General features: G+C 39.5%; 1 protein-coding gene across 1 annotated transcript in view; it reads right to left on the reverse strand.

Moving 5' to 3' along the window:
* Positions 1-16,131: 16,131 nt before the first annotated feature.
* LOC143032843 ((3R)-3-hydroxyacyl-CoA dehydrogenase-like) overlaps positions 16,132-27,500 on the reverse strand; it is a 19,208-nt gene continuing 7,839 nt past the window's right edge. Inside the window, exons 4-6 of the mRNA XM_076198004.1 lie at positions 19,740-19,921; positions 18,563-18,693; positions 16,132-18,022 (exon numbers count right to left, since the gene is read on the reverse strand). Of these exons, the coding sequence (XP_076054119.1) occupies positions 17,937-18,022; positions 18,563-18,693; positions 19,740-19,921 (399 nt within the window). The 3' untranslated portion in view covers positions 16,132-17,936. The remainder of the gene's footprint in view (positions 18,023-18,562; positions 18,694-19,739; positions 19,922-27,500) is intronic.

A 27,500-nucleotide genomic window follows, 5' to 3' on the forward strand; every position in this document is an offset into this window, starting at 1 on the left:
ACGCTTTCACTCAGGGTTGCCAGATGCTCCCAAATTGATGTGGCATTTATGATTCTGAATTATGATATTTTATTGCAACTAGCACGCTAACATTAAAAATAAGTGATAAAATAGTTACTTTATCACTCCATTATATAAAACGATATTTTTTCTTTTCCTTCTTACAAGAACTGAAATAAAAACTACCTTTTATTTCACAATTCCAACATTTCATTACAGTTCACAACCTCACAGTTACACAGCTACAACAGAGTCCTAGAAATAAAATTTTAAAATAATATCTTTATGGCAACTGCCAAGTTGATATAGAACACTGAGAGGTATTTAATTTGACATACTTTATACAGGGTTGGATCTTACCATAAATGGCATTTTGCCCAAAATATTTCATTTCCTGGGAAACTGACGTTCTTGTGGCAAAAAATAATGTATGCCAAAAAATACAAAAAAAAAAAAAAAATTATTTGGTGGTTAGGTCTCCCCGTCTGAAGTATTGGCTACATGTTACTGTACGGTATAAAATGTACAGTAGCATGAAAACGATATTTTAGGGACTATATGGGGAGCGCCTACATCATTTTGTCTATGTTAGAGCAAATCTCTAATCATAGAGAAATTATGCTACGACTGTCCCTCCGTTATGCTATCACACCCCTTAAAACTGTATTGCGCCACTTCTTTGAGTATTTATTTCCATTTTCGCCTTTCTTTTGTGGTAGGAAGAAGAAAGAATACTGCCACCGAGTCTTCCTATCCGGGTCGGAAAGGTGGCTATAACAGGACGGAGTGTAGGACTAGGCATTCTGCTTTCTGTAGCCCTAAAGGGCACATTCCTGTGAGAAGTCAAGGTATAACGAGGTCTGGGAGGAGTGTGTGTGTGTTGTGAATGCTTAAGCGTGTGCCTGTGTGCGTTTGCATGCGCTCGCGCTTTTGTTAATTCCCCTGTTTGTTTGTCTGTCTGAATGGTAACATGATTAAGATGAATTCATGCCAATCGTCTCTGTTTATATGTACATCTACGTATGTGACCGGTGGTGGTTGTGGTTGTGGGCACCATGGTAGGCGCCCACTGCCATCCCTGTTATGATCATGTACTGTATATGGGCGGGTGGGTGGATCCGACTGTATCGTCAGATACAGAACTGATGAATGAAGTTTCAGTTTTACCTATCTCATATCAGAATATTACTATATAGACTTTGGAATGTAGGTCTTACCTTTTCATATAGTTATTGTTATCCGTAGGTTTCCTTTTTGGTCACGCAGGCCTCGGCTAAGGCGGTCAAGGCTGCTGGCATCAAGCAGGGCTCGTTTGTCTTGATCTCGAGTATGCTGGCACACGTTGCCAACGAAACCGTGGGCCACTATTCGGCAACCAAGGCCGGGGTCCTGGCCCTCAGCAAGACCTTCTCCAAGGAATTGGCACCGTGAGTCGTTTTGCCTCGTCGTCGTCTCTTACGAGAAGACGCGCTTGACATGTGCATCAATCCAGACCTCATCAAGGAGAGATAGAGAGATGGAGAGATGGAGAGATGGGGATATAGAGTTATAGATAGATAGACGAATAGATAGGTAAAGAGATACATACATGCATACATATATATACACACATATATACATATACATGTATATATATATATATATATATATATATACATGTATATATATATATACATGTACATATATATACATATATATATACATATCTATATATATATATATATATATGTGTGTGTGTGTGTGTGTGTGTCTGTGTGTGTGTGTGTGTGTGTGTGTGTGTGTGTGTGTGTGTGTGTGTGTGTGTGTGTGTGTGTGTGTGTGTGTGTGTGTGTGTGTGTGTGTGTGTGTGTGTGTGTGTGTGTGTGTGTGCATGTGTGTATGCGTGTGTGTGCATGTGTGTGCGTGTGCGTGTGTGTGCCTGTGTGCCTGTGTACACACACACACACACACACATTTATATATATATATATATATATATATATATATATATATATATATATATATATAATGTGAAAGATCCACTCTGTGTATGTGTGAGGAGGGGTGGACTGGTACTCTTTTTGAAGGCTCGTCGTCAGGCAGCTGAAAAAAAAAACGGTAGACGATTTTAGTTTCCGGAAGAGGGGAAGAGCAATGACAGAGGGGGGAGGAGGGGGATAATGGATGGTGGAAAGGTGAGGAGAAGGTGGCAGGAGAAAAGGGGGAAAGGAGGAAGGGTTAGAACCGTTTTGTGACTGACCTCTTCCGATTTTGATGGTACTAATGTAACCAGTGTTTAGCTACAAGCAATGGTGGTTTTCGGCTGAGGTAAAGTCTCCGCTGGGCTTTGTTGACTTTATTCAGGTACGAAGATTACACTGGTAAACACAATATTTCTGGCATGGGCTTTAAGACCGAATTCGAATTAATATTGGTGTGCTGAATTCAAATATGCAATCAGTTTTTGTCCATCACATCAGGTTTCCAAGATATAAGATATGTATTTACGTGAATTGGCAATTTGGCAATTTTGTGCTTATAGTGAAAGAATTATATGCAAAAATGTACAAAATACTCATTGTTTATGATTAAGTTACAGCTACATGAACTTCTTTTTTTCGACATTCTGTCATGCACAACATCTGGAACATCCCTCTTCAAGCTCCAACAGTAGTCGGCCATCATATTGCAGTCCCATCTGCCTTGGTAGCGTTCTTCCATAATTCTAATGTCTTGATGAAAGCGTTCACCTTGTTCTTCACTGATATCACCCAGGTACTCGGGGAAAATTACTCAAATGACTGTGTAAGTAGTACAACTTGATGCTCATTTTATATCCAAGTGATTGAAAACTCAGAAGCAGTTCCTCCACAATCTCTTTATAGTTGTCAGCTTTCCTGTTTCCAAGGAAATTCTTTATTACATCAGAGAAAGCATTCCAAGCTCTAGCCTCTACTTCATTCATTGTTGTGACAAAGGTGGCATCTCTGAGTAGTGTTCTTATCTGAGGTCCATCAAATACTCTTGATTTTTTTCTTCTCTTCATTCAGACATGGAAATGTTGAACATATGTGGTAGAAGCATTCTCCATTGTGATCAAGGGCTTTCACAAATTGTTTCATCAAACCAAGGTGCATATGTAGTGGAGGAAAGACTATTTTGTCTCTCTGAACAGGAGGATTATTGATGATGTTCTTCTCACCAGGTGTCAAACTCCTTGGGAGCCATTCCTTTTTCGCCCAGTGGTCTGCTGTAGCCCTACTGTCCCAATAACACAAAAAAACAGGGGTATTGTGTGTAACCTCCTTGCTGACCCAGCAAAAAGTTCACCATTTCCAAATATACACAGATTAACCATTTATGTACATGATGTTGCAACCTCTCCAGAACAATCTTGATGCTGGCATATTCTTCTTTCATGATTACCGAGTGTCCTACTGGAATAGAACCAAACTTGTTTCCGATGTGAAGCAAAACACATTTCAAGCCCCTTTTGGAACTATCAATAAAAAGTCTCCACTCACTTTGATCATATGCAGGTAGTCCCATAGCAAGCAGAAGGCTTTCAACATCACTACAATACACAAGTTGAGCATCAGACTTAAAATACTTCCGTAGTTCTGCTTCTCTGTTACGACAAAAAGAAACACTAGTGCCAGGTTCTAACATTCTTTTTTCTTTCAACCTGGAAGCTAATAATTCAGCAGACATCTCTGGCAAATACAAATATCTTACCAGATCATTTAATTCAGCCTGAGTGAACAGAGAAGGCGTATCATAATCTTCAAAAGATGGCAGAAAAACATCATCCGGTTCATCTTCATCCGTATTAGAAATTGTTGGACTGATGGCGTCATCAATCTCAGGTACTCCAGCAAATACTGGTACATATATTTCATCACAATGTGCAACTGGTCGAATGGCAGAAGGGATATCTGGATACTCCAAGAGATGCTTGGTTTTCTTATTGGAACCCTTCACATTGACAAGACAGAAGTAACAGTTATCAAAATGGTTTGTTGGTTCCCTCCAAACCATTGGCACTCCAAACTTGAGCTTAGCATTCTTTCCTTGAGTCCATGATCGCAAGGTTTCAACACATGTTTTGCACACTATGTGAGGAGCCCAGCTTTTGTCCTGGTCTCCAAGATGTACCTTAAAGTAGGCAAGGTACATTTTCTTGACAGAAGTAGTTATGTTGCGCCTTTGATCCTTTAAAGTGTAGTTTCCGCAGATGTAACAAAATACATTTGGGTCATTACAACATTTTCTTCTTTGCGATGTTGTAGCCATAGCTGCGTTCATTCTAACTGCTAAGTAATCACGATCTGCAAAGAAGAAACACAATTATGTAGGTCATAACTATCAGCATGATTACTTTGGTCTACACATTTATAGAAACTTTGTTGTCACGTAAATTAGTACAAAATGTAGATACAAAATTAGTTAACATGTATAACCTGTTCCCCAATAAACAAAATAAAATTGAATCTAAAAATAATAAACAAGAAAAACGAAAACTCGAAGCAAAAGAATCACAACATTGAGTAACCCTAACCTTTTGCACTGCAGCTCAAAAATCAACTGTCATATTTTCTTTGGCGAGACAAAGAAAAATAAAAAACTTGCCAGATTTTGCAAGAAAAATACCTCTGCTTATCCCTAACGATAAGAAAGTAATATATATATATATATATATATATATATATATATACATATATATATATATATATATATATATATATATATATATATATGTATGTATGTAAGGAAGCGTAAAAACATATTAAGCAGCTTGTAATGAGGAAGAGTGAAAAGGTAATACTTGCAGAAAATTACAGGAAAATGGGGTATGGTGATAGCGTAAAAATGTGGTGTGATAGCAATTCTGATATCAGATTTGGATTAAGCACCCCAAAATTAGTCTAGAAAAGCTATAACTTTCCATGCCAGAGTTTTTTTTCAGTGTTACATACAACTAGGTCTTTGACCCAATAATCCTCGTGCCGGGCCTTGACCTCGGCACTGCCTCCTGCCAGGGACATGACCTCGGTAGTCTTATGGTCTCCGTAGCACAGCTGTCCGATAATAAAGGGGGTTGGTGAGTTGCCGTATATGAGACATGTTAGTTAACAATTATAGGCATAGATGTTAGTTCCGTTATATAGGGGTTAGTTGTATGGTTGGTGGATTTGGTTAGATATGGTGTATATACGTTACGTTATTGTAATGTAATTGGGGTAAGTGTAAAAAAAATGGTTCAATGGGTCTGTCTGGTGACATTAGGCATCTTGTGTTGTGACACTGGGCGCATCCTGTTATGTAGGTGTTTAGTCAGACGTTTTGGATTGGGAAAGTCGTAAGGTTTGCAAAGATTAGAGGTCTTGCCAAAGGCGAGTACCATGTCGCATGTGTGTGGATCACGTGCGTGGTTGGTGATGATTAGTGACGGTTACATTACTTCCCCGACCTTGGGTCAAGGTCGTGACAGTGGGGTCTGACATACAAAATTACAAAAGAAATATAAAGATATGATAATTTGTCAAGTTGCTAGTAGGAGACATTGACTTGTAAAATTTATTTGAATGAGTAAAAGGGGGGGGTTTACGTATTGTATCATATCTTGGATGTGTTCAATAAAGCTACTTAAAAAAAAATCACTTGCACGTGCATTCTCTTTCCAATGAGAATAAATTTGTTGCTCGCACTTGCACTGATTATATTCTTTCTCTGTTCAATGAGTTTTGTCATTTTGGTTCGGTGATCTCTTTTTTGTGAGATATATGTAATTTGTATATGGGTACACCTTCACTAGAGACATAGCTTTACTGAAGACATGACATCCTAAAAATATTGGTTAGTTTGTTTTTAACGAGAATGTGTTAGTATGTTTAAGGCTAAATATTCATATTGGTAAATTAACATGAAGATATATCCGTTTACAGGTAGGATTACAGTGTAGGAATTTGGGATTTATGTTTTTTTTCTGTAAGAAGTTGTAAAAGTTAATGGGACTGTTTCTTTTATCTATTCATTTTGTTCCATTATGCTGAGGTTTGTGAATGATTATTGGCTTTTTTTTTTGGGGGGGGGAGGAATTGTTATTTCTGTAAATGATGTTGCTGTTCTTATCATCACTCTTATACATAGATTATGGAAATCTGTGGGTTTTGTTGTTTGTTCGAAGCAGTTAACTTTTGAGTTTAAAAAAAATGTATGAGATGGATGTATATATTAGATGTATGGGTTTAGATTATGGTATGAAATGATTATTGGGCGTCTGAGTGGAAAGTTTTGAGAATATGTATTTTCTGAAATTTGTGTGATTTTCGTATCTTGGTTGGGTTTGTCTGACCTATATTGTTTGAGCTGAGTTGGGAAGGTGATAAAATTTTGAATGTTGAATATCGACAAATGTGTTGGAGATGGTTATATTATATTAGCAATACATATATTTAGTATAGTTTTGAGTTTGATGTAATTGTGTGTTATTCCGGGGCGTCACGGTCGGAAGGAAGTAGAGAAGTATTTATACATATAGTGGGAAAGACTTTTGGTAAGTGATCGTGAGGGCCATGTAACGTATTGGAACGCATGATGTCTTTGCTTCTGTAGGAGGAATGATACTATTATAGTGGCATTTTTTTATGTGTTGGTTTTGTTCATTGTGGGATTTGTCGTTGTGTTTTCTTGATTTATCTTATTTTATTTCCTCGGGGGGGGGGGGCTGTGGTTGAGTCATGCTGAGGTGAGCATTTTGTTAGGTTTAGTTTTGATTTAGTCTAAGGTTAGTGTGATATTGAATTGTCATATATATATTGGTTAATTATTTGAGTACATGATGGAGGAGGTGATATTGTAACTTGTATTTGAGAGATATTTGTATAAAATGAGATTGAAGAAATATCTCGTAAGTATATTGCCGAAATTGCATTGGGAGATGTATTTTATTTCATATCTATATAGAGGTGTGTTCTATTTGTTATCTATATAGAATGAGTTTGAAAAAAAATCTCATAAATATATTGTGTCAAAATGTACTGGGGGACGTTTTGTTATTTAATTATTGAGTTGTATATATCTCAGGTTTGATATGTTTACATGGTGTCTGATATTCTATATCTGTTATTGGTAGTATGCATTTGTTTGTATTAGCTGTTGATTGATAAGTATAGTTATTTCTATTAGTTCTATGTGGATTGGAGAATTTGTTGTATATCAATTACTTTACATCTTATGAATGTAGATATTTTTATTGGATGTTATGTTTGATTTAGAGAACTGGAAATGAATCATTTGATCACTTTATGTTTTTGGTATATGGGATATTTGTATGCACTTATTGGTTTGTGACATACTCTTTATATCAAATGTGTTTACATGTGTAAAAATTTGGGAAATGGGTACATTACGTGCGGTAGCTGATGTCTGAGTAACACTGTGGGTAGTTGAAGACTGACATTAGGCTGTAGTTGATGGTGTTGACTGTAAATATTGCTGGGTTTCCAATTTTCGGTTGGCACTCGAGCCAAGGGTGGTGGTGGGTGGAGGGTGTGGTTGGTAGGTTGAGGTGGGTATAGTTGAATTAGCGCGGAAGTGCTGAGGTCCAGAAGCAAGGTCTATATAGTATAGGTCAACCCACGCGCAGGTTCCAAATACCCAGCGGGGGAAGTGGGGGGTTCGTGACGTCACTGGGTGCAGTCGGCGTGATCTGTCAGGTGTCTCTCTCCTCCTCCCCCCCTCCCCATGGCTCCCGTTCTCTCTCTCTCTCTCTCTCTCTCTCTCTCTCGGCCTTACTCTCGCTCTCTTTTTCTACTCCCGCTCTCTCTCTCTCTTATAATAATAATTAGTATTACTACTATTATTAACTTTAATTGGAGATCTGTCTCCCCAGACGGGCATAGGGAGACAGATCTTCAGATGAGCACATCTGGGGAGGTAGGTCTTCACATGATCCCAGGGACTTGACATGACTTTAGATGCGAATATAACCCCGCCTTCGGATCTGACCTGGGGACAGCTGTGCAAGGTCACATCTTGCCAGTTTACTATGAGGGTGGAATTTCTTTACATGGGTGTTCTAGGGAAACAGATCTTCACATGATCCATATAATAATCATTGCTATGATATATATATACATATATATATATATATATATATATATATATATCATATTATTACTAATATTATCATGACATCTGAGTAAATGTAACGATGGAACTGCACTAGGCTTGAATGCTATACAACTTGGAGGCACCGGTATTCCAAGGAGTTCGTATTTCATATTTCTCTGAAATGCTAATTGTTCAAAATGTTAGCCGCATACGCGTTGAGTCAGTGGGTTTATGGTCTTTTCTCCCACACAGCTGAATCCAGCGATTTGGGGTTTCTTTATCTTTTGGAAACCGAAAATAATGAAAATTAAATTTCCTTTTCACTCGAAAATTAGCACAGCTACGCACGGCGCAAGACGGCATTGTGATACCACAAGAACGGTGAGGATAAGTAGGCAGAGAAGTGTGACCTTGTCCCGTTCAGTGGCAAGCACAGATTGACACACGCTCCCGCGTTTAACCTCTACTGCACCCGTTGACGTCACGGATGCGCAGAACACAGGAAAAGCGAAGCGCTCGTGGGTTGACCTATACTTTATAGACCATTGGAGAATTTGTTGTATATCAATTACTTTACATCTTATGAATGTAGATATTTTTATTGGATGTTATGTTTGATTTAGAGAACTGGAAATGAATCATTTGATCACTTTATGTTTTTGGTATATGGGATATTTGTATGCACTTATTGGTTTGTGACATACTCTTTATATCAAATGTGTTTACATGTGTAAAAATTTGGGAAATGGGTACATTACGTGCGATAGCTGATGTCTGAGTAACACTGTGGTTAGCTGAAGACTGACGTTAGGCTGTATCTGATGATGTTGACCGTAAATATTGCTGGGTTTGCAATTTTCGGTTGGCACTCGAGCCAAGGGTGTCGATGGGTGAAGGTTGTAGTTGGTAGGCTGAGGTGGGTAGAGTTGAATTAGCGAGGAAGTGCTGAGGTCCAGAAGGGCTCGCTCGACTGGGAACGAGCGAGGAGCCAATGCGAAGTTCATGGTCGTGAGTGGAAGGGGGTGGAGGCGGGTGGAAGGCAGCAGGTAGGTTAACCCATTAAACTGCCATGACAAGATTCTTGTCATTTGGTCAAATAAAACAAAAAATCATAAAACACCAAAATGTTTGATCAAACACCAGAAAAATATGACGTCAGTCCTCGCCTCGCTCGCGAGCGAAGCGAGGACTGACGTCATATTTTTCTGGTGTTTGATCAAACATTTTGGTGTTTTATGATTTTTTGTTTTATTTGATCAAATGACAAAAATCTTGTCATCGGAGTTTAATGGGTTAAGAATTGTGGTCTGGCTGGCACCTGGTGATCTTATTTATCTCAGAGGAGTGTTTGACCTAGTAGGAGATAAGAACACGAGTCGCCCAGTTCAATATCAATATTAAAATAGGGGTATTTTAAACTGAGCTATGGGTGAGCCCCCTAATGTAGGAGGATGCCAACATACAGCTCAAACTCTCACGATCCGAACTGTGTGGCTACTTCAAAGCAGTGAGTGGCCTTGTTTGGGCCCGTACATTTTCCATTACGTCTGAAGGGAGATGGGGAGTGGCGGTGATTCCAGGACTGAAATCTGCTCACAATCATGGGCTGTTTTACTCTTGCAGACACTGAGTAACAGTACGCAGAACAAAACTGAAAGGATTTCCAGCTGCAGCATCCAACAACTAGTTTAGTGAGATCTTATATGTATATCACTATATGGTTTCCTACATTTGTAAGTTCATGCTTGACACTGATGGAAGCCATCCATTTTTATTCTGAATAAGTAGTTGGCTCAGACCATTTTACGCAACCCAGATAGCGGACGGGCATCCTCCGGTCGAAGCCCCAATAGGGACCAAAGTCCAGCATTTCTAGCTGAATGATGTCGCCTGGCGTCACCCAGAAAAAATAATAATCTATTGTCTCACGTCAAGTTACTTTTACATCACATATCCTGTTTTATGTCTGTATTTAATTCCTATTCAGTTTCCCTTGCACTGCGGAACTTACAGACAAGCAATCTCTGCTGCATCTACCCTCCTATTTACTCTAATGCAGAAATAGTGGCTCCACTACATCTTTTACCCTTCTATATTTTGGTCTCATCAATAACTTATTAGTAGCCGCACCACTCACTTCACTCCTGCCACTTCTCCGATACCTGACTGGTTTGCTTCGCCTCGCACCTCCACGTCCACCCACAGGTATCTGAACGTTTTGTCTTTCTTTGTCCTGTCTTTTTTTTTTTTTTTTTTTTATGCCAGTCTCTATTTTCTGCAGAAGTGGCCGAGATGGTGTTGTCCCCCCTCTCCGAGCGTTCCAACTACATCACTGGAGCAGAGCTCTGCGTTGCTGCAGAACTTGGATTGACAGGTTATGTAAAAGATAACCTCTAGAAATAAGTTTAATCTATGCACCCGATTCACAAAATTTAAATGGCAAAGTAGACTTTCGACGTGATATTGTCTGCTAAAGGTAGAAAGACACATTGATTATCGACAACAAAATGCAACACAATTTTTTTTTCCATCAACTTCGACTGCATTTCCTTCACATTCTTGATGTTTTTATTCTATAAATTCTTTCATTCGCTTACTTATTGGTTTGCTCTTTATTCATTTTATTATAAGAGACCATAAGGCCTACACTAGACAGTTCCATGTCCTTTACCACTTGTGATCCCTATACATAAAGTTATCTCATTTTCTCACAAAACAACCAATCATTTCAGCGTTCACTATATAAGTACTAAGTTTATTACATTTGTTAACCACACTGTTGGTACATCGGTTCTTGTCTATTTCATTCTCAAACATGCTATGAATAGTATTAGTATTTCTTTATATATATATATATATATATATATATATATATATATATATATATATATATATACATATATATATATATGAAACTTGTTAACCCACTGTCGGAGAAAAGAAATCAGAAGTACTAATTATCTGTATATTTCGACCACTGACTGTGGTCCTCTTCAGCAGAATGATACAAAGAATAGAGTTAACAAGTATAAATATGGACAGGGAGAGAACAATTAGGAGACGCGGGCAAGGGGACTCAAGTTACTTGGGGTTGGTATGTGGGAATCTGTCCTGCCGCTTTCATAATCAATTTGTTTGCTGCCATCCATGTGATCCAGTCTGGTGACCATTGACCTTTCGATAAATTGAAATTGGATTTTCTTGTCCGTACTTAACGGAATTTTTATGCTCCTTTATTCTCGTGGTTAAGTCTCTTCCTGGTTAAGTCTCTTCCTGGTTAAGTCTCTTCCACGAGAATAAAGGAGCATAAAAATTCCGTTAAGTACGGACAAGAAAATTCAGCTGTGTTTCTCCACACCAGTAAGGAGGACCACCGCATGGATTGGGAAAAGGCTGAAATTATTTATAAATCCCAGTGTAGTTTTCGAAGAAAAATTATTGAATCCTCTCTCATTAAACACCTACCCAATTTTAATTTATCGAAAGGTCAATGGTCACCAGACTGGATCACATGGATGGCAGCAAACAAATTGATTGTGAAAGCGGCAGGACAGATTCCCACATACCAACCCCAAGTAACTTGAGTCCCCTTGCCCGCGTCTCCTAATTGTTCTCTCCCTGTCCATATTTATACTTGTTAACTCTATTCTTTGTATCATTCTGCTGAAGAGGACCACAGTCAGTGGTCGAAATATACAGATAATTAGTATTTCTGATTTCTTTTCTCCGACAGTGGGTTAACAAGTTTCATTTTCCCAATGTGCTATTACATTACGCTGTGCTAATATATATATATATATATATATATATATATATATATATATATATATATGTGTGTGTGTGTGTGTGTGTGTGTGTGTGTGTGTGTGTGTGTGTGTGTGTGTGTGTGTGTGTGTGTGTGTGTGTGTGTGTGTGTGTGTGTGTGTGTGTGTGTGTGTGTGTGTGTGTGTGTGTGTGTGTGTGTGTGTGTGTGTGTGTGTGTGTGTGTGTGTGTGTGTGTGTTCACTTTGGTCTTTGGTCTTTGGATCACGTGTTGGACTCGTGATCGACAGCTATTTCCCTCCCGGAAGAGAGCTCAGAGCTCGTATGACCGATCTATGGGTAATGCTATGACCTTACACACACACACACACCCAACTCCCCGCCCACGAGAGTCAGAGTAACGACCCGAAGCGCAGAGATACCGAAATAATTTCGGCCCTGGGCAGGATTCGAACTAGGTACTGCGATCACCACAGTACTTCGCAGTCCAGTGCTCTACAAACCGTGCCAGAGCGCGCGCGCGCGCGCGCGTGTGTGTGTGTGTGGTTCACCATGGTCTTTGGATCATGTGTTGTACTCGTGATCGACAGCTATTTCCCTTCCGGTAGAGAGCTCAGAGCTCGTGTAACCGATCTATGGGTAGGCTAATGCTGTGACCTTACACGCACACACACATCCAACTCCCTGCCCACGAGAGTAGGAGTAACAACTCGAAGCGCAGCGATACTGAAATTATTTCAGCCCTGGGCAGGATTCGATCCCAGACCGCCGTAGTGACAGTCGGGGACTCTACCAACCGCGCCACCGAGTCGTGTGTGTGTGTGTGTGTGTGTGTGTGTGTGTGTGTGTGTGTGTGTGTGTGTGTGTGTGTGTGTGTGTGTGTGTGTGTGTGTGTGTGTGTGTGTGTGTGTGTGCTATACATAGGAGTGAGAGAAGATAAGAGAAGAGAAAGAGGAGGAGGAAGAAGTGGAGGAGTAGAAGAAGATTGAGGAGTGTCTGTAAACTTTTTGTCCGATACCGATTTACATCACCTCGGATCCTTCAGGGACGAAGGAAGGACCTTGCTGGAGACTCGGCCGTGGCACCGCCGCGAGCAGCCTCCATCCGGGATGCACTCGGCCCTTTGCCGGAGGGCGCCCCCGGCGAGTCCCGCCCTCGGCAAAGTGGGCGCGACGAGGGACACAACACGCAGGAAGGCGGCACCTCACCAGGGGACCAGAGGTCTGAACCCCGTTCTTACCTACGTCAGCGGACGATTCGACTCGACTTCTCTTCGTGGGAATCTTCTTCCGAGGATCAGCGAGAGCGTTCGAAGGCCCAAGGGACAAGGGAACTTTGGACGGGGTCATGCAAGCCTGAGAGAGTGACGAACCGGGCTTGCCCAAGCTGATATCGGCTTCCGTCGCAAAGTACTGCCCTGTTGCCTCACAAGGACCCATGAGGTGCTGGCAAGTGGTGGAAGTCGGGTGTTCAGCGGTTGCAGCTCACTTTCTCAGGTGGTCGGAGTTCCATCGGCCCTTGGTGCCCTGAGACGATCTCAACGAACCAAAAGAGGAAGGCCCCGCGGAGAAAGGAGGGCTGTGTCGCCCAACGACGACCTAGGCGTTTAACATTTGCCCGCGGCACTCAGGGGAAAGGCCCTACGGATTCGTCTGAACCTCGCCATTGTCTTTAAAGATAATAGACCTGCTTCTCTTCTGAAGTCACACTGTCTTGCTAGGGAAAAGAAATATTTCGTATTTTTTTTATTTCCTGACATTTTCCGCCTCAGCGAAGTTACTATCAAAAACCGTTTGAGGGTCAATAGGGGATTTACTATACACGGATGAATGGTGTTTTTCGTCATTATATGAATAATTAATGCACGCATTTTATTTGTTAGGTCACTCGCTTTATAGCAAGTAGTAAAGTAGACCTTTTGTCCTGTATACATTTTCTTTAGTCGGATACATATTAAGAGAACTGGCCACAGAAATAGGCGAAGGTTCTCATGGAAGCTTTCTTCCATCGTTAAGATGGCAGCACCAGTTATTACTTGAATTTAGCAGCGAAAAGACAACCCGAATCCCGGTTATTTCACCCTAGGCTGATTTTTGTCGTCTGTAGTTTGGTAGGTCGAAAAGTTATCGAAATGTCGTCGTCGCCACCGTCGTCGTTCGTCATCATCATCATCATCACCACCACCAACACTAACATCATCATCGTGTGTGTGTGTGTGTGTGTGTGTGTGTGTGTGTGTGTGTGTGTGTGTGTGTGTGTGTGTGTGTGTGTGTGTGTGTGTGTGTGTGTGTGTGTGTGTGTGTGTGTGTGTGTGTGTGTGTGTGTGTGTGTGTGTGTGTGCGTGTGTGTGTGTGTGCGTGTGAAAGGGGCTAATCGATATTATCTTACCACCTTCGCCATAATGATATAAGATACCGTTATGGCAGTAACCACGCTTAAGAATGGCTCTGCCTTTCAAAGTGGTTGAGATTTTAAGTCTTCATTGTTTTTATTATGCTGAAACTTCAGTTATGTGTGTGTTGACCAGCTGGGTATATTAAATTCACTATAGTTTACTAAAACAAAAATTCAGATGGCGATAGCCGCAGCTCAGTTAAACCTCATTGCCCCTTACAAAGGGGGAAAGACCTTTTGTTATATATATGTCTAAGTATTCATTTTTCTGACAAACCAGATAATCCCTTCAGATATTATAGTGGAACCCACATCTCAGGTGATCAACAACTCATTTTCAGGTCCTTGACAATACCACTGTCATTCACGTCTTATACATTTGTTCTTTCATCTACTGTACGGCTTTATTTAGCCAAGAGAAGACTCCTGTGAAGCTAAAATATTAAAGCTCTCAATCAAGCCTCTCATTTTCCTTCACAACTTGTATATTTGCGCCGACTATTGCCAGGCGATTTAATTTTGCCGAGGACAACTCCTGCATAGAGAAAGGGGGAGATTTTTAATTAGTTGAAAATCCGATAATTTTTAGGTATGCTTGAGCGCTTATTCAAGGATTAACGCGTGGGCGACTCAAAATTCAATTTTCTAAGTACAAACTATATAAATCACTTATGTTGGTAAGAATAAGACGTAATGATGAAATGTCACAGACGGAGGCTTGAGGAACACCTTGAGAACTCCCCTCCTATTCCGACGTACAAAATGTCTCCTTTCTGTTTTTCGCTTTTGTTTTTAGGTTCGGGGGAGGAGAGAGTGTCAAGCTACACCCCAACCAAGCCTATTGCATTTCTCTTTTCCAGGAGTGAGAGGCATTTTTCAGCTGAACAGAATTACCTAACGTTAGCTAACTTAAAGACAAGATACGACAACTCTCGCTACAAGTTTCTTCGGAAGGGACTTCAACCTTCCGTGGGATGAGGAGCTCTCCTTCAGCTAAAGGCGTACAGTGATTTGTTCAAGGCATCTCCCTCGTTTTTATGTGGAGACTCTCAATGGACAATTTCGACCGTGAAAAACAATTATCTTTACCATAATTTCTCGCTTCAATGACGTTTCAAAACATGAACACAATCTTAAGACTAAAGCCCTCTCGATCATGCAAACAATTCAGATATTACTGATTAACTTCTGCCTGTTCTCTGAATGATATCAGACTGACTTCCCAATAACATATTGAAATAAGTTTTCTATAGTGGCTGGTAGGATATTTGATTCGTAATTTGCTTTTGCAAATATTTCCAACATGTTAGATGTTCACTTGTATTGTGTGTGTGTATGTGTGTGTGTGTGTGTGTGTGTGTGTGTGTATTCACTTGGTCTTTGGATCACGTGTTGGACTCGTGATCGACAGCTATTTCCCTCCTGGAAGAGAGCTCAGAGCTCGTAGGTCCGATCTATGGGTAATGCTATGACCTTGCACACACACACACCCAACTCCCCGCCCACGAGAGTTGGAGTAACACCCCTCAGCGCTGCGATACTGATATTATTTCAGCCCCGGGCGAGGGTCGAACCCGGACCTCCGTAGTGGCAGGCCAGAGCTCTAACCACAGCGCCATGTGTGTGTGTGTGTGTGTGTGTGTGTGTGTGTGTGTGTGTGTGTGTGTGTGTGTGTGTGTGTGTGTGTGTGTGTGTGTGTGTGTGTGTGTGTGTGTGTGTGTGTGTGTGTGTGTGTGTATATACTGTATATATATATATATATATTGATGGGAGAAATGTTAATGAGGCATTGAATGTCAATGAAAGACCAAATATCAATATAGAGCAAGGTGTCAATAAAAAAAATATAATGTAAGGCATGATATTGAAACTCAAAACGTGTCAAAAAGAAATAATCACGAGTTTCTTAAAACCATGTACTTTAATGTTCGTAGTATTAGGAACAAATTTCAAGAAATACAGGCGTATGTCAACAGCGAAAATTTCGATATGATAGGAATAGCCGAAAACAGAGTTGTTTTAAATGGAAAAAACTTCTGGATGGAAAAGTGTTACAAGTGGAATTCCTTAGGGTTCCGTTCTTGGGCCACTTCTATTCATAATATATACAAATGATATAGACCATGAACTAAAATCTAATGTGTCCAAATTTGCTGATAATACAAAACTGTGCGGAATGGCAAATGATCACTTAAACCAATTCAAGAAGATTTAGATAGATTACAGCAATGGTCTGAAAAGTGGCTAATGAAATTTAACACAAGTAAATGAAGGGTAATGCACACAGGTAAGCAGTAAGTACGATTACGAGTTATTTGGAAATTCGTTAACAAAAGTGGATAGTGTACAGGATCCCGGCGTAATTATCAGTTAAGATCTCAAATCATCTAAGCAGTGTATTTCAGCCTCTGAGAAAACAAATAAGATTCTAGGACTGATTGCGCGATCTTTTGACTTAAAAAGTCCATCTCTAATTAACAAGCTATATAAATTGTTAGTTCGTCCACATTTGGAATATGCTGTTTCTGTATGGTCACCGAATCTCATTAAAGACATTGACAGATTGGAAAAAGTACAACGGAGAGCCACAAAACTTATTCCAAATATCAAAAATAAATCATACGAAAATCGACTAAAACATATGAATCTGTTTTCCCTAAAAAAGCGTAGACTCAGAGGTAACTTGATACAGGTCTTTAAGATTCTAAAGGGAATTGACATCAAAAGTGAGGAAATGTTCACACTGAATGAGAATTAGACAAGAAACAATGATCTCAAACTGTCCGGAAATACATTTAATTTGGAACTGGGTAGAAACAACTTCGCCAACCGTGTAGTTAATGAATGGAATAAACTCTTGCAGAGGCAGTGAAATGTAGTTCAGTTCGAAGCTTTAAGAATCATTTAGATAAACACCTATGCAAGATGCTGTAATGACTATCATTTGTTTTATTTGTTTATCTGTTTAGCTATCATTTGTCCATTTGGTTATTATTATATGCTTGATTCTCGGTTTATTATTAGCTATATGTCAATTTATTGTTATCTACTATTTACCCGTTTGTTTATTCAACTATACCTATGTATTTATTTACCTATTTTGTTTATTATTTACATTATCATAATTTTTATTTGTTCATTTATTCATTTATCATTATTTTTTTGCATCCGACCTACATATGGACCCAAAGGTCTCCTGTCGGCATGCTCCGCCTTTATAATCCTTTGTAAGCAGGGTTGCTTCAGGGCGGATTCATCATCCCCCAAGTTCTGAGGTGGGAGGGGTTGTTGGAAAATAGGTTTCGTATGTTTTCGTCGTTTGGTTTGGGGTGTGTGACTCAGCCAGTCCTTCTCCTGAAGGAAGGGCCTTCGGAACAAATGGAACATACTAAGAACCCTACCAACAAATGCATTTTTTTCTTTCTTTTATTTTCTTTTTTTTTTCTTTTTTTTTTTTTACTTACGCAGACAATACTTCCTTTAAAAAGATAACAGTGGAGAGTCTTTACAATGCATTGCACGAATGCTAACTTCACACAGTATTTGAAGGTTCATATTTCTTCACAGGTGATATTCTTCGCGTTAAGTTGTTTCCATGAGGAAGTTTCCAATGATTGGATTCCAAGTCTGCCAAATCATTTTAGGTTTTTTCTTTTCGAGAATTGTTGCGGTCGTGGTGCTGCAAGTTATACACCTCCAGCAACGCAGAACTCTGCACCAGTGATGTAGCTGCTACGCTCGGAGAGGAGGAACAACACCATCTCGGCCACTTCTGCGGAAAATAGAGACGGATAAAAAAAGGACAGTGATAAGACAAAGGAGGACAAAACGTTCAGATACCTTTGGCTAGGGGTAGTGTGAGGCGAAATAAACGAGGAAGCGGTGCGCGATAGCCAGATGTCATAGAGTAGAAATAGTGGTGCGGCTAGCTAAGAAGGTAGTAATAAGGCCAAAAGATAGGAGGGTAAGAGATGGAGTGGAACTGATATTTCTGCATCAGAGTAAACAGGAGTGTAGATGCAGTGGAGACTGCCTGTCTGGAAGTGCCACAGGGCAAGGAAAATTTAATATGAATTAAATACAGACATAAAACAGGATATGTGATGTAAAAGTAACTTGACGCGAGACAATAGAAAGGGTTCTACTAATGTGGCGCAAACAAGTGAAAAGTGTGATTAGCAATATAGCAAAGATGATGTATGAGTAAAACTCGGCGGAAAGAAATGTGTCTAACACGGCTGGAAAAGGTCGGAGGGTAATGTCGAACCTAATGCACACTGAGACAAATTTTGCAATGTGCAATGGCTCTTACCTTCGGGTCTCCCTGCCCTCTTGATGGACAGCAAAGGTAAAACGTCAGCTGTTCGTTGTTCAAGCACCTCCTTGGACATGATGGGCGTCTCGACCATTCCAGGAAGTACCGCATTCACGCGGATGCCATCGCTGACGCCAAGAACAGAGAGAGAAGTTTATCAGGCACTCCTTCTCTAGCTCCAGGACGTACCTCACGGGTTCATTTTTTTTTTCTGAGTGACGTCAGGCGATATCATTCAGCTAGGAGTGTTGGACCCTGATCCCGATGAGGGTCACGATCAATCTAGAAACCGTTCCGACCGGAGGATGCCCACAGCCCCCAACTTTATCCTCCCCTCCAACTCTGTCCTCCCCTCCAACTCTGTCCTCCCCTCCAACTCTGTCCTCCCCTCCAACTTTATCCTCCCCTCCAACTCTGTCCTCCCCTCCAACTCTGTCCTCCCCTCCAACTCTGCCCTCCCCTCCAACTCTGCCCTCCCCTCCAACTCTGTCCTCCCCTCCAACTCTGTCCTCCCCTCCAACTCTGCCCTCCCCTCCAACTCTGTCCTCCCTTCCAACTCTGCCCTCCCCTCCAACTCTGTCCTCCCCTCCAACTCTGCCCTCCCCTCCTATTCCGCCCTCCCCTCCAACTCTGTCCTCCCTTCCAACTCTGCCCTCCCCTCCAACTCCGCCCTCCCCTCCAACTCTGCCCTCCCCTCCAACTCTGTCCTCCCCTCCAACTCTGTCCTCCCCTCCAACTCTGTCCTCCCCTCCAACTCTGTCCTCCCCTCCAACTCTGTCCTCCCCTCCAACTCTGTCCCCCCTCCAACTCTATCCCTCTATTCTTCTAACCCTCTAACCTTCTAACCCTCTAACTCTCTAACCCTCTAACTCTCTAACAATCTATCTCTCTAACAATCTATCTCTCTAACAATCTATCTCTCTAACAATCTATCTCTCTAACAATCTATCTCTCTAACAATCTATCTCTCTAACAATCTATCTCTCTAACAATCTATCTCTCTAACAGTCTATCAAACAATCTATCTCTCTAACAATCTATCTCTAACTATTTCTCTATCTCTATCTCTCCGTCTCTGTCTGTCTACCTATCCTCGATGAGTTCGGGGTTGGAGGTACCATGCATAACATGCGTGTCTCTCCGTAAGAGACGACTATGAGGAAAAGCCACTCACGGTGCCAGCTCCTTAGAGAAGTTCTTGCTGAGGGCCAGGATCCCGGCCTTAGCAGCCGCGTAGTGGCCCGTGGTCTCGCTGGCAATGTGTGCCAGCATACTCGAGATCAAGACGAACGAGCCCTGCTTGATGCCAGCAGCCTTGACCGCCTTAGCCAAGGCCTGTGTGACCAAAAAGGAACCCTGCAAATAACAATAACGATATGAAAAGGTAAGACCTACATTATAAAGTCTATATAGTAATATTCTGATATGAGATAGGTAAAACTGATACTTCATTCATCAGTTCTGAATCTGAGGATACAGTCTGATCCATCCACCCGCCCACATACAGTATATGATCGTATCAGGAATGGAGCGAGCTACCATGCGGCCCACCACCACAATCACGACACACCACATACGTACACGTACATGTAGGCAAAGACGGGTGGCATCTTAATCTTGTTACCATGCAGATAGACAAACAGAGGGAAAATAAAAGCGCCCGCGCGTGTACACACACGCTCACGCACTCACGCACACGGGCACACGCACAAACACACACACACACACACACACACACACACACACACACACACACACACACACACACACACACACACACACACACACACACACACACACACACACACGGGCACACGCGCAAACACACACACACACATATACACACGCACACACACGCACACGCACACACACACTTACGTCGGACAGACGGCGAGGATTGACGTCCTGAAGAAAAAGTAAAATTTTCGTGGATCTCAACGCAAAGGAAGTACCTATTGTATTTGCAGGGAAGGGGATTGCTCGTGGTGTAGTGGGAAGTGAGGAAAAAGGAGAAGGGGAGGGATTACTGAGGGAAATGGAAGGAAATGAGGAAGGAGAGGACTTGGTCCAGGTAGGCAGACGCCATGTAAACAAACGCGGGCCAGATCAATTTAGTGACGATGAAGGGTCTAACAAAAATGTAAAGATTAGAAACATAGATATGAGCAGCACAATAGAAGGTGAGGATAATAATTTCCATGGATTTAATGAGGGGGGGGACGGATACCAACCTTCCCCGACTGACAAGACTAGAACAAAAACTTGATCAAATGACCGAACATTGGGATAGTAGGTTCGGTGGAATGTTAGAAATTGCGCAAAGGGTTGAAAGATTGGAAGAACTAGAGAAGGCGAACAAAAACTTAACTAAGGAAACAGAAGAACTAAAAAGACAGTTAAAAGAAGTAAAAGAGGAAAATGAAGAATTAAAGAGGAATAATAAAGACAACAAAGAGGCCATAGCTAAAGAAGCTAAGGATTGGAGGACAATCCAAGAAAACAGTAAAGTTGCATTTACTGACATAATTAAACAGCAAATGAAAGAACAAAGTGAAGACTCAGTTATTAAAGTGATGAGTCAAAAGGAGAATATAGTAAGAGACTTAGCAGATAAAAAGAAATGTGTAATTATATTAGGAATGGAAGAGAAACACAACCAAGATAGAACCACAAGAATCAATGAGGAAAATTAAAAAGTAAGCAGATTACTAGAATTAGTTCAGGAAGATGAACCTGAAATCATGAAACAAATTGAAGAGAAGTTTAGACTCGGAAAGTATAGTACAGATAAGACCAGACCAATTAAGATTAAATTCAGATCACAGACGACGACAGAGAATATCTTATCCAAAACAGGGAAACTAGCAGCAAGTGAACAATATAAAAATATATCGATAAAAAGGGAAATGAATAAAGAGGAAAGAGAGGAGGAAAAAATGAAAAGACAACAAACTAAGGAAAAAAAACGAGAACAGAACAGAGTCAGAAAAAGAGAAATACTATTGGAGAATAGTGAATATGAAAGTAAGGAAATTCGAAATACTAGAGAAAAACAAAAGGGAAACAGAGAATACAATGGAAGTGGCAGAAAATTAAGAGTATCTTACACAAATATAGATGGATTAATAACAGGATTGAATGAGCTGAATGATTATCTGAAGGAAAAAGTACCGGACATAATGGGAATTGTAGAAACGACATGACCCATATAATTATTGGATTAGAAACAGAGACACAAAGCAAGGGGGTGGAGTTATGTTCCTGACTAAGAAGGATATAAACGTGAAGTGTGTCACATATGGAAAGAATACAGTAGAGATGATTATGATCGAAGAGGAAGACAGAGATAAGAAGAACAGAAAGTTTGTGATAAATTATGTGCCTCCAAAAAGAGCCTCGTGGGTAGAGAGTGAACATAAAAGTATGTTAGAGGACACAAAGATAACATTATAGAAGATAATGGAAGATGGAGGAAGAATAGTTATGATGGGCGACTTTAATTGCAAAGAAGTCTGCTGGGAAGAGATGACAGTAAAGGGTGGAGACGGCTCATGGGGAAATGTTCTATTCGAGATGATTATTGACCATACGATGACACAGTGGATACAGGAGAACACTAGGTATAGAAATGAAGAAGAATCATTGAGACTAGACCTAATAATCACATCTGAACCTAGAATAGTAGAAAAGATTGAATATAAAACACCAATAAGTAAAAGTGACCACATATTGATTGAACTGGAACTAAATGAGGAAAAATACATGAAAAGAAATGAACAATATAGAAAAGGAAGAATGATGTATGAAAAAACAAACTTTGATAAAATAAGAGAGTTATTTCAACAAGAAAACTGGGAAGGAATATTCAAAAAAGAAACAACAGTGGAAGAGAAATGGAATATTTTGACAAAAATTTATAATAAAGGAGTGGAAAAGTATGTCCCAAGACAAAAACAAGAAAAGAAATATGTAAAGTGCTGGTACAACAAAAGTTGTAGGGAGTTAAAAGACAAAAGAGACAAAGCTTGGACCAAATGGAAAAAAACAGAAGACCTGAAAAAATGGAAAATATATACTTGTAATAGAAATGAGTATGTACAAGCGTGCAGAGAGGAAAAGAGAAAATATGAAAAAGATGTCATAGAAAAATGTAAAGAACAACCAAAACTATTCTACAGATTTGTAAACAGCAAATTGAAAAACAAACAAGATTTGGAGAAATTAAGACAAAGAGGAGTTAAATACACAGAGGAAATTGAAATGGCGAAAATTATGAACAAACATTTTAAATCAGTGTTTACAAGGGAGAACATACAACCTGAAGAGAAAGAATGGAAAGAGAAATTCCCCCCCATGAAAGAAATAGAAGTAACTAAGAATGAAATATTGAAACACTTGAGTAATCTTGATGTCAGAAAATCGCATGGACCAGATGAAATAGCAAACTGGATTTTGAACGAATGCAGGAATGAACTGGCAGACAAAATACATAGCATAATAAACAATTCCTTGAAAGAAGGAAAAGTTCCAGAAGATTGGAAAAAAGCAAATATAGTACCTATATATAAAGGGGAAAATAAGGAAGACCCTACCAACTACAGACCAGTCTCTCTAACAAGTACAATAGCAAAAATTTGTGAAAGAATTGTCAAAAGTAGATGGGTAAAATATTTAGAAAAAAACAACGTGCTAAATCCAAGGCAATTTAGATTCAGACAAGGACGATCATGCATCACCAATTTAATATGTTTCTATTCAAGGCTAATAGATATAATACAAGAAAGAGATGGATGGGCTGATTGTGTATTTCTAGACCTAAAAAAAGCTTTTGACAAAGTACCACATAAGAAGTTGCTTAAGAAATTAGAAACTGAAGGAGGAATACAGGGCAAACTGCTTAAATGGATGGAAAACTTTTTGCAAGAAAGAATAATGAGAGTAGTGATAAGAGACAAACACTCAAAATGGGATAAAGTAATAAGCGGTGTTCCACAAGGAACAGTTCTGGCCCCAATAATGTTTGCTATATATATTAATGATATGGATGACGGAATTGAAAGTTATATGAGATTCTTTGCAGATTATGCAAAACTGTTAAAAAAAAAAGTGAACACGGAAGAAGATTGTGAGTCACTACAGAGTGATCTGAATAAAGTACAGGAATGGAGTAGGAAGTGGGAGATGGAGTTCAATACAAAAAAGTGTAGTATAATGGAATTCGGAAAAAGCAAAAACAGAATAACAGGATGATATAAATTGGGAGAAGAAGGAATAAAAAAAGTAGAAAATGAAAAGGACCTGGGAGTCATTGTTATGAATAATATGTCACCTGAGAAACATATAAATAAGATTTTTGGAGAAACTTACAATTCAATAAGAACAATCAAAGTGGCATTTACATACCTGGATGAAGAAATGGTGAAGCAAATTCTAATCACTCTGATAAGACCAAGATTGGAATATGCAGCAACGATATGGTCACCAAGTACAAAAAAATGTATAAAAAAAATTGAAAGAATACAAAGAGCAATTACAAAATTGGCACCAACACTCTCAAAACTATCATATGAAGAGAGACTAGCAAAAATTGAACTACAGACACTAGAGCAAAGAAGAGAGAGAGGAGATTTGATAGCTATTTACAGAATCATGAAAGGCATAGAAATTATTGATAGAGAGAACCTGAAAAAATGGGATGATAGAACTATAAGAGGACACGGAAAGAAAATCAAGAAAGATAGTTATAGAAGAGATGTGAAAAAGAACAGCTTTCCTCACAGAGTACTAGACAGTTGGAACAAGTTAGATGAGAAAGTGGTGTGTGCAAAAACAATACATAAATTTAAAAATAGTTTAGATAAAATGAGATATGAAGACGGGAGACCACGAGCATAGCTCCCCTTCCCGTAAAATACAACTAGGTAAACACACACACACACACACACACGGGCACACGCGCAACACACACACACACACACACACACACACACACACACACACACACACACACACACACACACACACACACACACACACACACACACACACACACACACACACACACACACATATATATATATATATATATATATATATATATATATATATATATATATATATATATTGTTAGCCAACGGTGAATCGGATGATTTTCAAATCTCCCGCCTGCTCCTAACGAAGTTTTGAATTCGGCTTATCACCATCAACGTCTCTCATACGTTTAGGTTCGAAACTTGACCATGAAACAATTAGTCACACACCCCCCCCACCTTCTTGGTCTCAACCCTTCGTCGCTGTAATATCGGTACACCGCCTCTTTTTGCAAGTACTGTATTTAGTGTAAACCATTAACTTGGACTGTTTTGTTTATAGTATGTGTATTATGTATGCTTTATGTATTTCTCAGTGTATTGTGAGTATATGCTTGTAAATGTAAAACAGTAAAGCTTTATTTTCTTTTCTTATTGTAAATATAGTTTACTTAAGTTTCGTGCAGACCTCTATCTTACCTCTATTATAATCTTGCTTACATCCAGTCTCAAATAGAGCTTTTCCTCGGAATGTGCCTTAATCTAGCTTTATTATCTATACTTTCCACTTTATTGTTAAGGCCTTGCTCCCGATCTGGAACTTGACTTACCCCTAGACTCGAAATTAGTTCCATACTTTCCATCAACTCAGGCCAAACCAAGTAAGCCCATGACAATATATATATATATATATATATATATATATATATATATATATATATATGTATATACAGAAATGTAGTAGCACATTTGTAAATAACACACAAGAAACTTGCATATATACACACGCATATATATATATATACACACAGAGACATATATATACACACAAGCGCATTTACACACGCACGCACACACGCACGCACACACGCGCGCAAACACGCTCGCGCACACATTCGGTCGTAAGCAGTCGAGGAGAAAGGAAGTATCAACAGCTGCTCCGGGTTTCTCTCCGAGTTTCGCTACGATTAGCGCTCCGAACGAGCGCTTTAACTGTTCACCAGGAAAAAACGCCTCATTGGTATTGAGTAGAGTATCAATATGTATTCGTGGGACCGCAGGGGTTTGTATCCCATCCAGTTCTTCAGTAAATAGTTTAAACAATGGAAAATAATAAAGAAGAAGGAAGAATCAATGAACCAACGAAAAAAGGACTAGACGAATCCAGGATTGAGTCCCCGTGGGGGGGTAATACGCAGGAAAAAACATGCCTGAATGACACTCTCAAAGCGAGCAGAGGGTACGTAAGTGATGAATATTTCTCGGGGTTTAGGAGGGAAGGGGAAACAACGGAGAAAACCTTGGACACAAAGATTTAAGGATTAGCAGAGCAATACGAAACAAAGAAATTAACAACTTAGCAGACGAAGTGATCGATTTAAAATTAGACTACAAAGCTTTGCAACTAGAAGTAACCAACCTTCGTACAACAAACGAAGTAATACTAAGTGAATTAAACGAACTAAAAAGTGAACTAAGTGCGATAAAAAGAGAAAATGAAAGAAAGGAAAACGAGGTTAAGATTACAAATGATGAACTGAAAAAAGAGGTAAAAGAACAATTGAAAGCAGTAACGGAATAAATGGAAGAATCAAAGAAACTGACCTAAACGAAATAAAAAACCAGTGGAAAAAGGAACGCGAAAGTCAAAAACAATCATTCACACAAATAGTACAGCAGCAGGTAGAAGAGAATACAAAGGAAACAGTGATCAAGGTGATCAAAGAGAAGGAAAATTGGGTGAGAGACACAGTAGACAAAAAGAAATGCATTGTAGTTTATGGTATAAGTAAAAAACATTGTACACAAATACCAAAAGGGAAAAGGGAGAGAAAGAAATTGCGAAGGAAATTCTAAAAGCTGTCCAAGAAGGACAAAGTTTAGATACAGAAATCGATGACGTACACAGAGTGGGTACATACTCAAAAGAAAAGAATCACAGACCAATAAAAATCAAACTAAGAACACAAATGATAGCAGAAGTACTATCAAAAGTGGCAAAACTAGCAAACAGTGAAAAATACAAAAATGTATGGATAAAAAAGGAAATGAATCCCGAGGAATTAGAGGAAGATAGGGAATTGAGAAGTGAGGCTAAGGGAAAAATCAAGAAAAGAACGGAGACGGATTTTTTTTTTTTTTTCTTGAGAGAGAGTGATAGATCTGAGACTGAGAAAATTGTACATCAGAAAAATAGAAACTTAAAAAAAAGAGGGAGAGAGAAGAGAAGAAAAAAATAAAAGCGGCATATCGACGGTATGATATCAGGATTCAATGAATTGAATGACTATATATCAATGGAGAAACCTGACATAATGGGAATTGCAGAGACAAAACGGAAATGTCCTAAACAATTAGGTATGGTGGGACAAGGATTATACAAAATTTGGTCGAAAAATAGGACAGACAAACTGGAGGGAGGAGTCATGATATTGAATAGAAAGGACTTAAATGTAATAAAGGCAACAGAAGGAAAAGATAATGTGGAATTAATCACAGTTAAAGTCGAAAACAGCAAAATGAAAAGTAGAAGGTTTATAGTTGTTTATGTGCCACCAAAAACTAAGACCTGGACAGACAGCGAACACTCAAAATTACTAGAAGATACAAAGAATGAATTAACCGAGACACTGAAATATGGAGAAAATATAGTAATTATGGGTGACTTTAACGCAAAGGAAATAAATTGGGAAGAACTGACAATGGGAGGTGGAGACGAACTCTTGGGAAATGTCCTACTGGATATGACCATAGATTACACATTGACGCAATGGGTTAAAGAAAATACTAGATATAGACAAAACAAAGAACCATCGAGACTAGATTTTATATTCACCTCTGAACCAGAAATAATGGAAGATATAAATTATAAAACACCAATTGGGAAAAGTGACCACATACTAATT

This window comes from Oratosquilla oratoria, chromosome 14 (genome assembly GCF_046742065.1).
Source record: "Oratosquilla oratoria isolate Oo_2021 chromosome 14, ASM4674206v1, whole genome shotgun sequence".
NCBI classification, from domain to species: Eukaryota; Metazoa; Arthropoda; class Malacostraca; order Stomatopoda; family Squillidae; genus Oratosquilla; species Oratosquilla oratoria.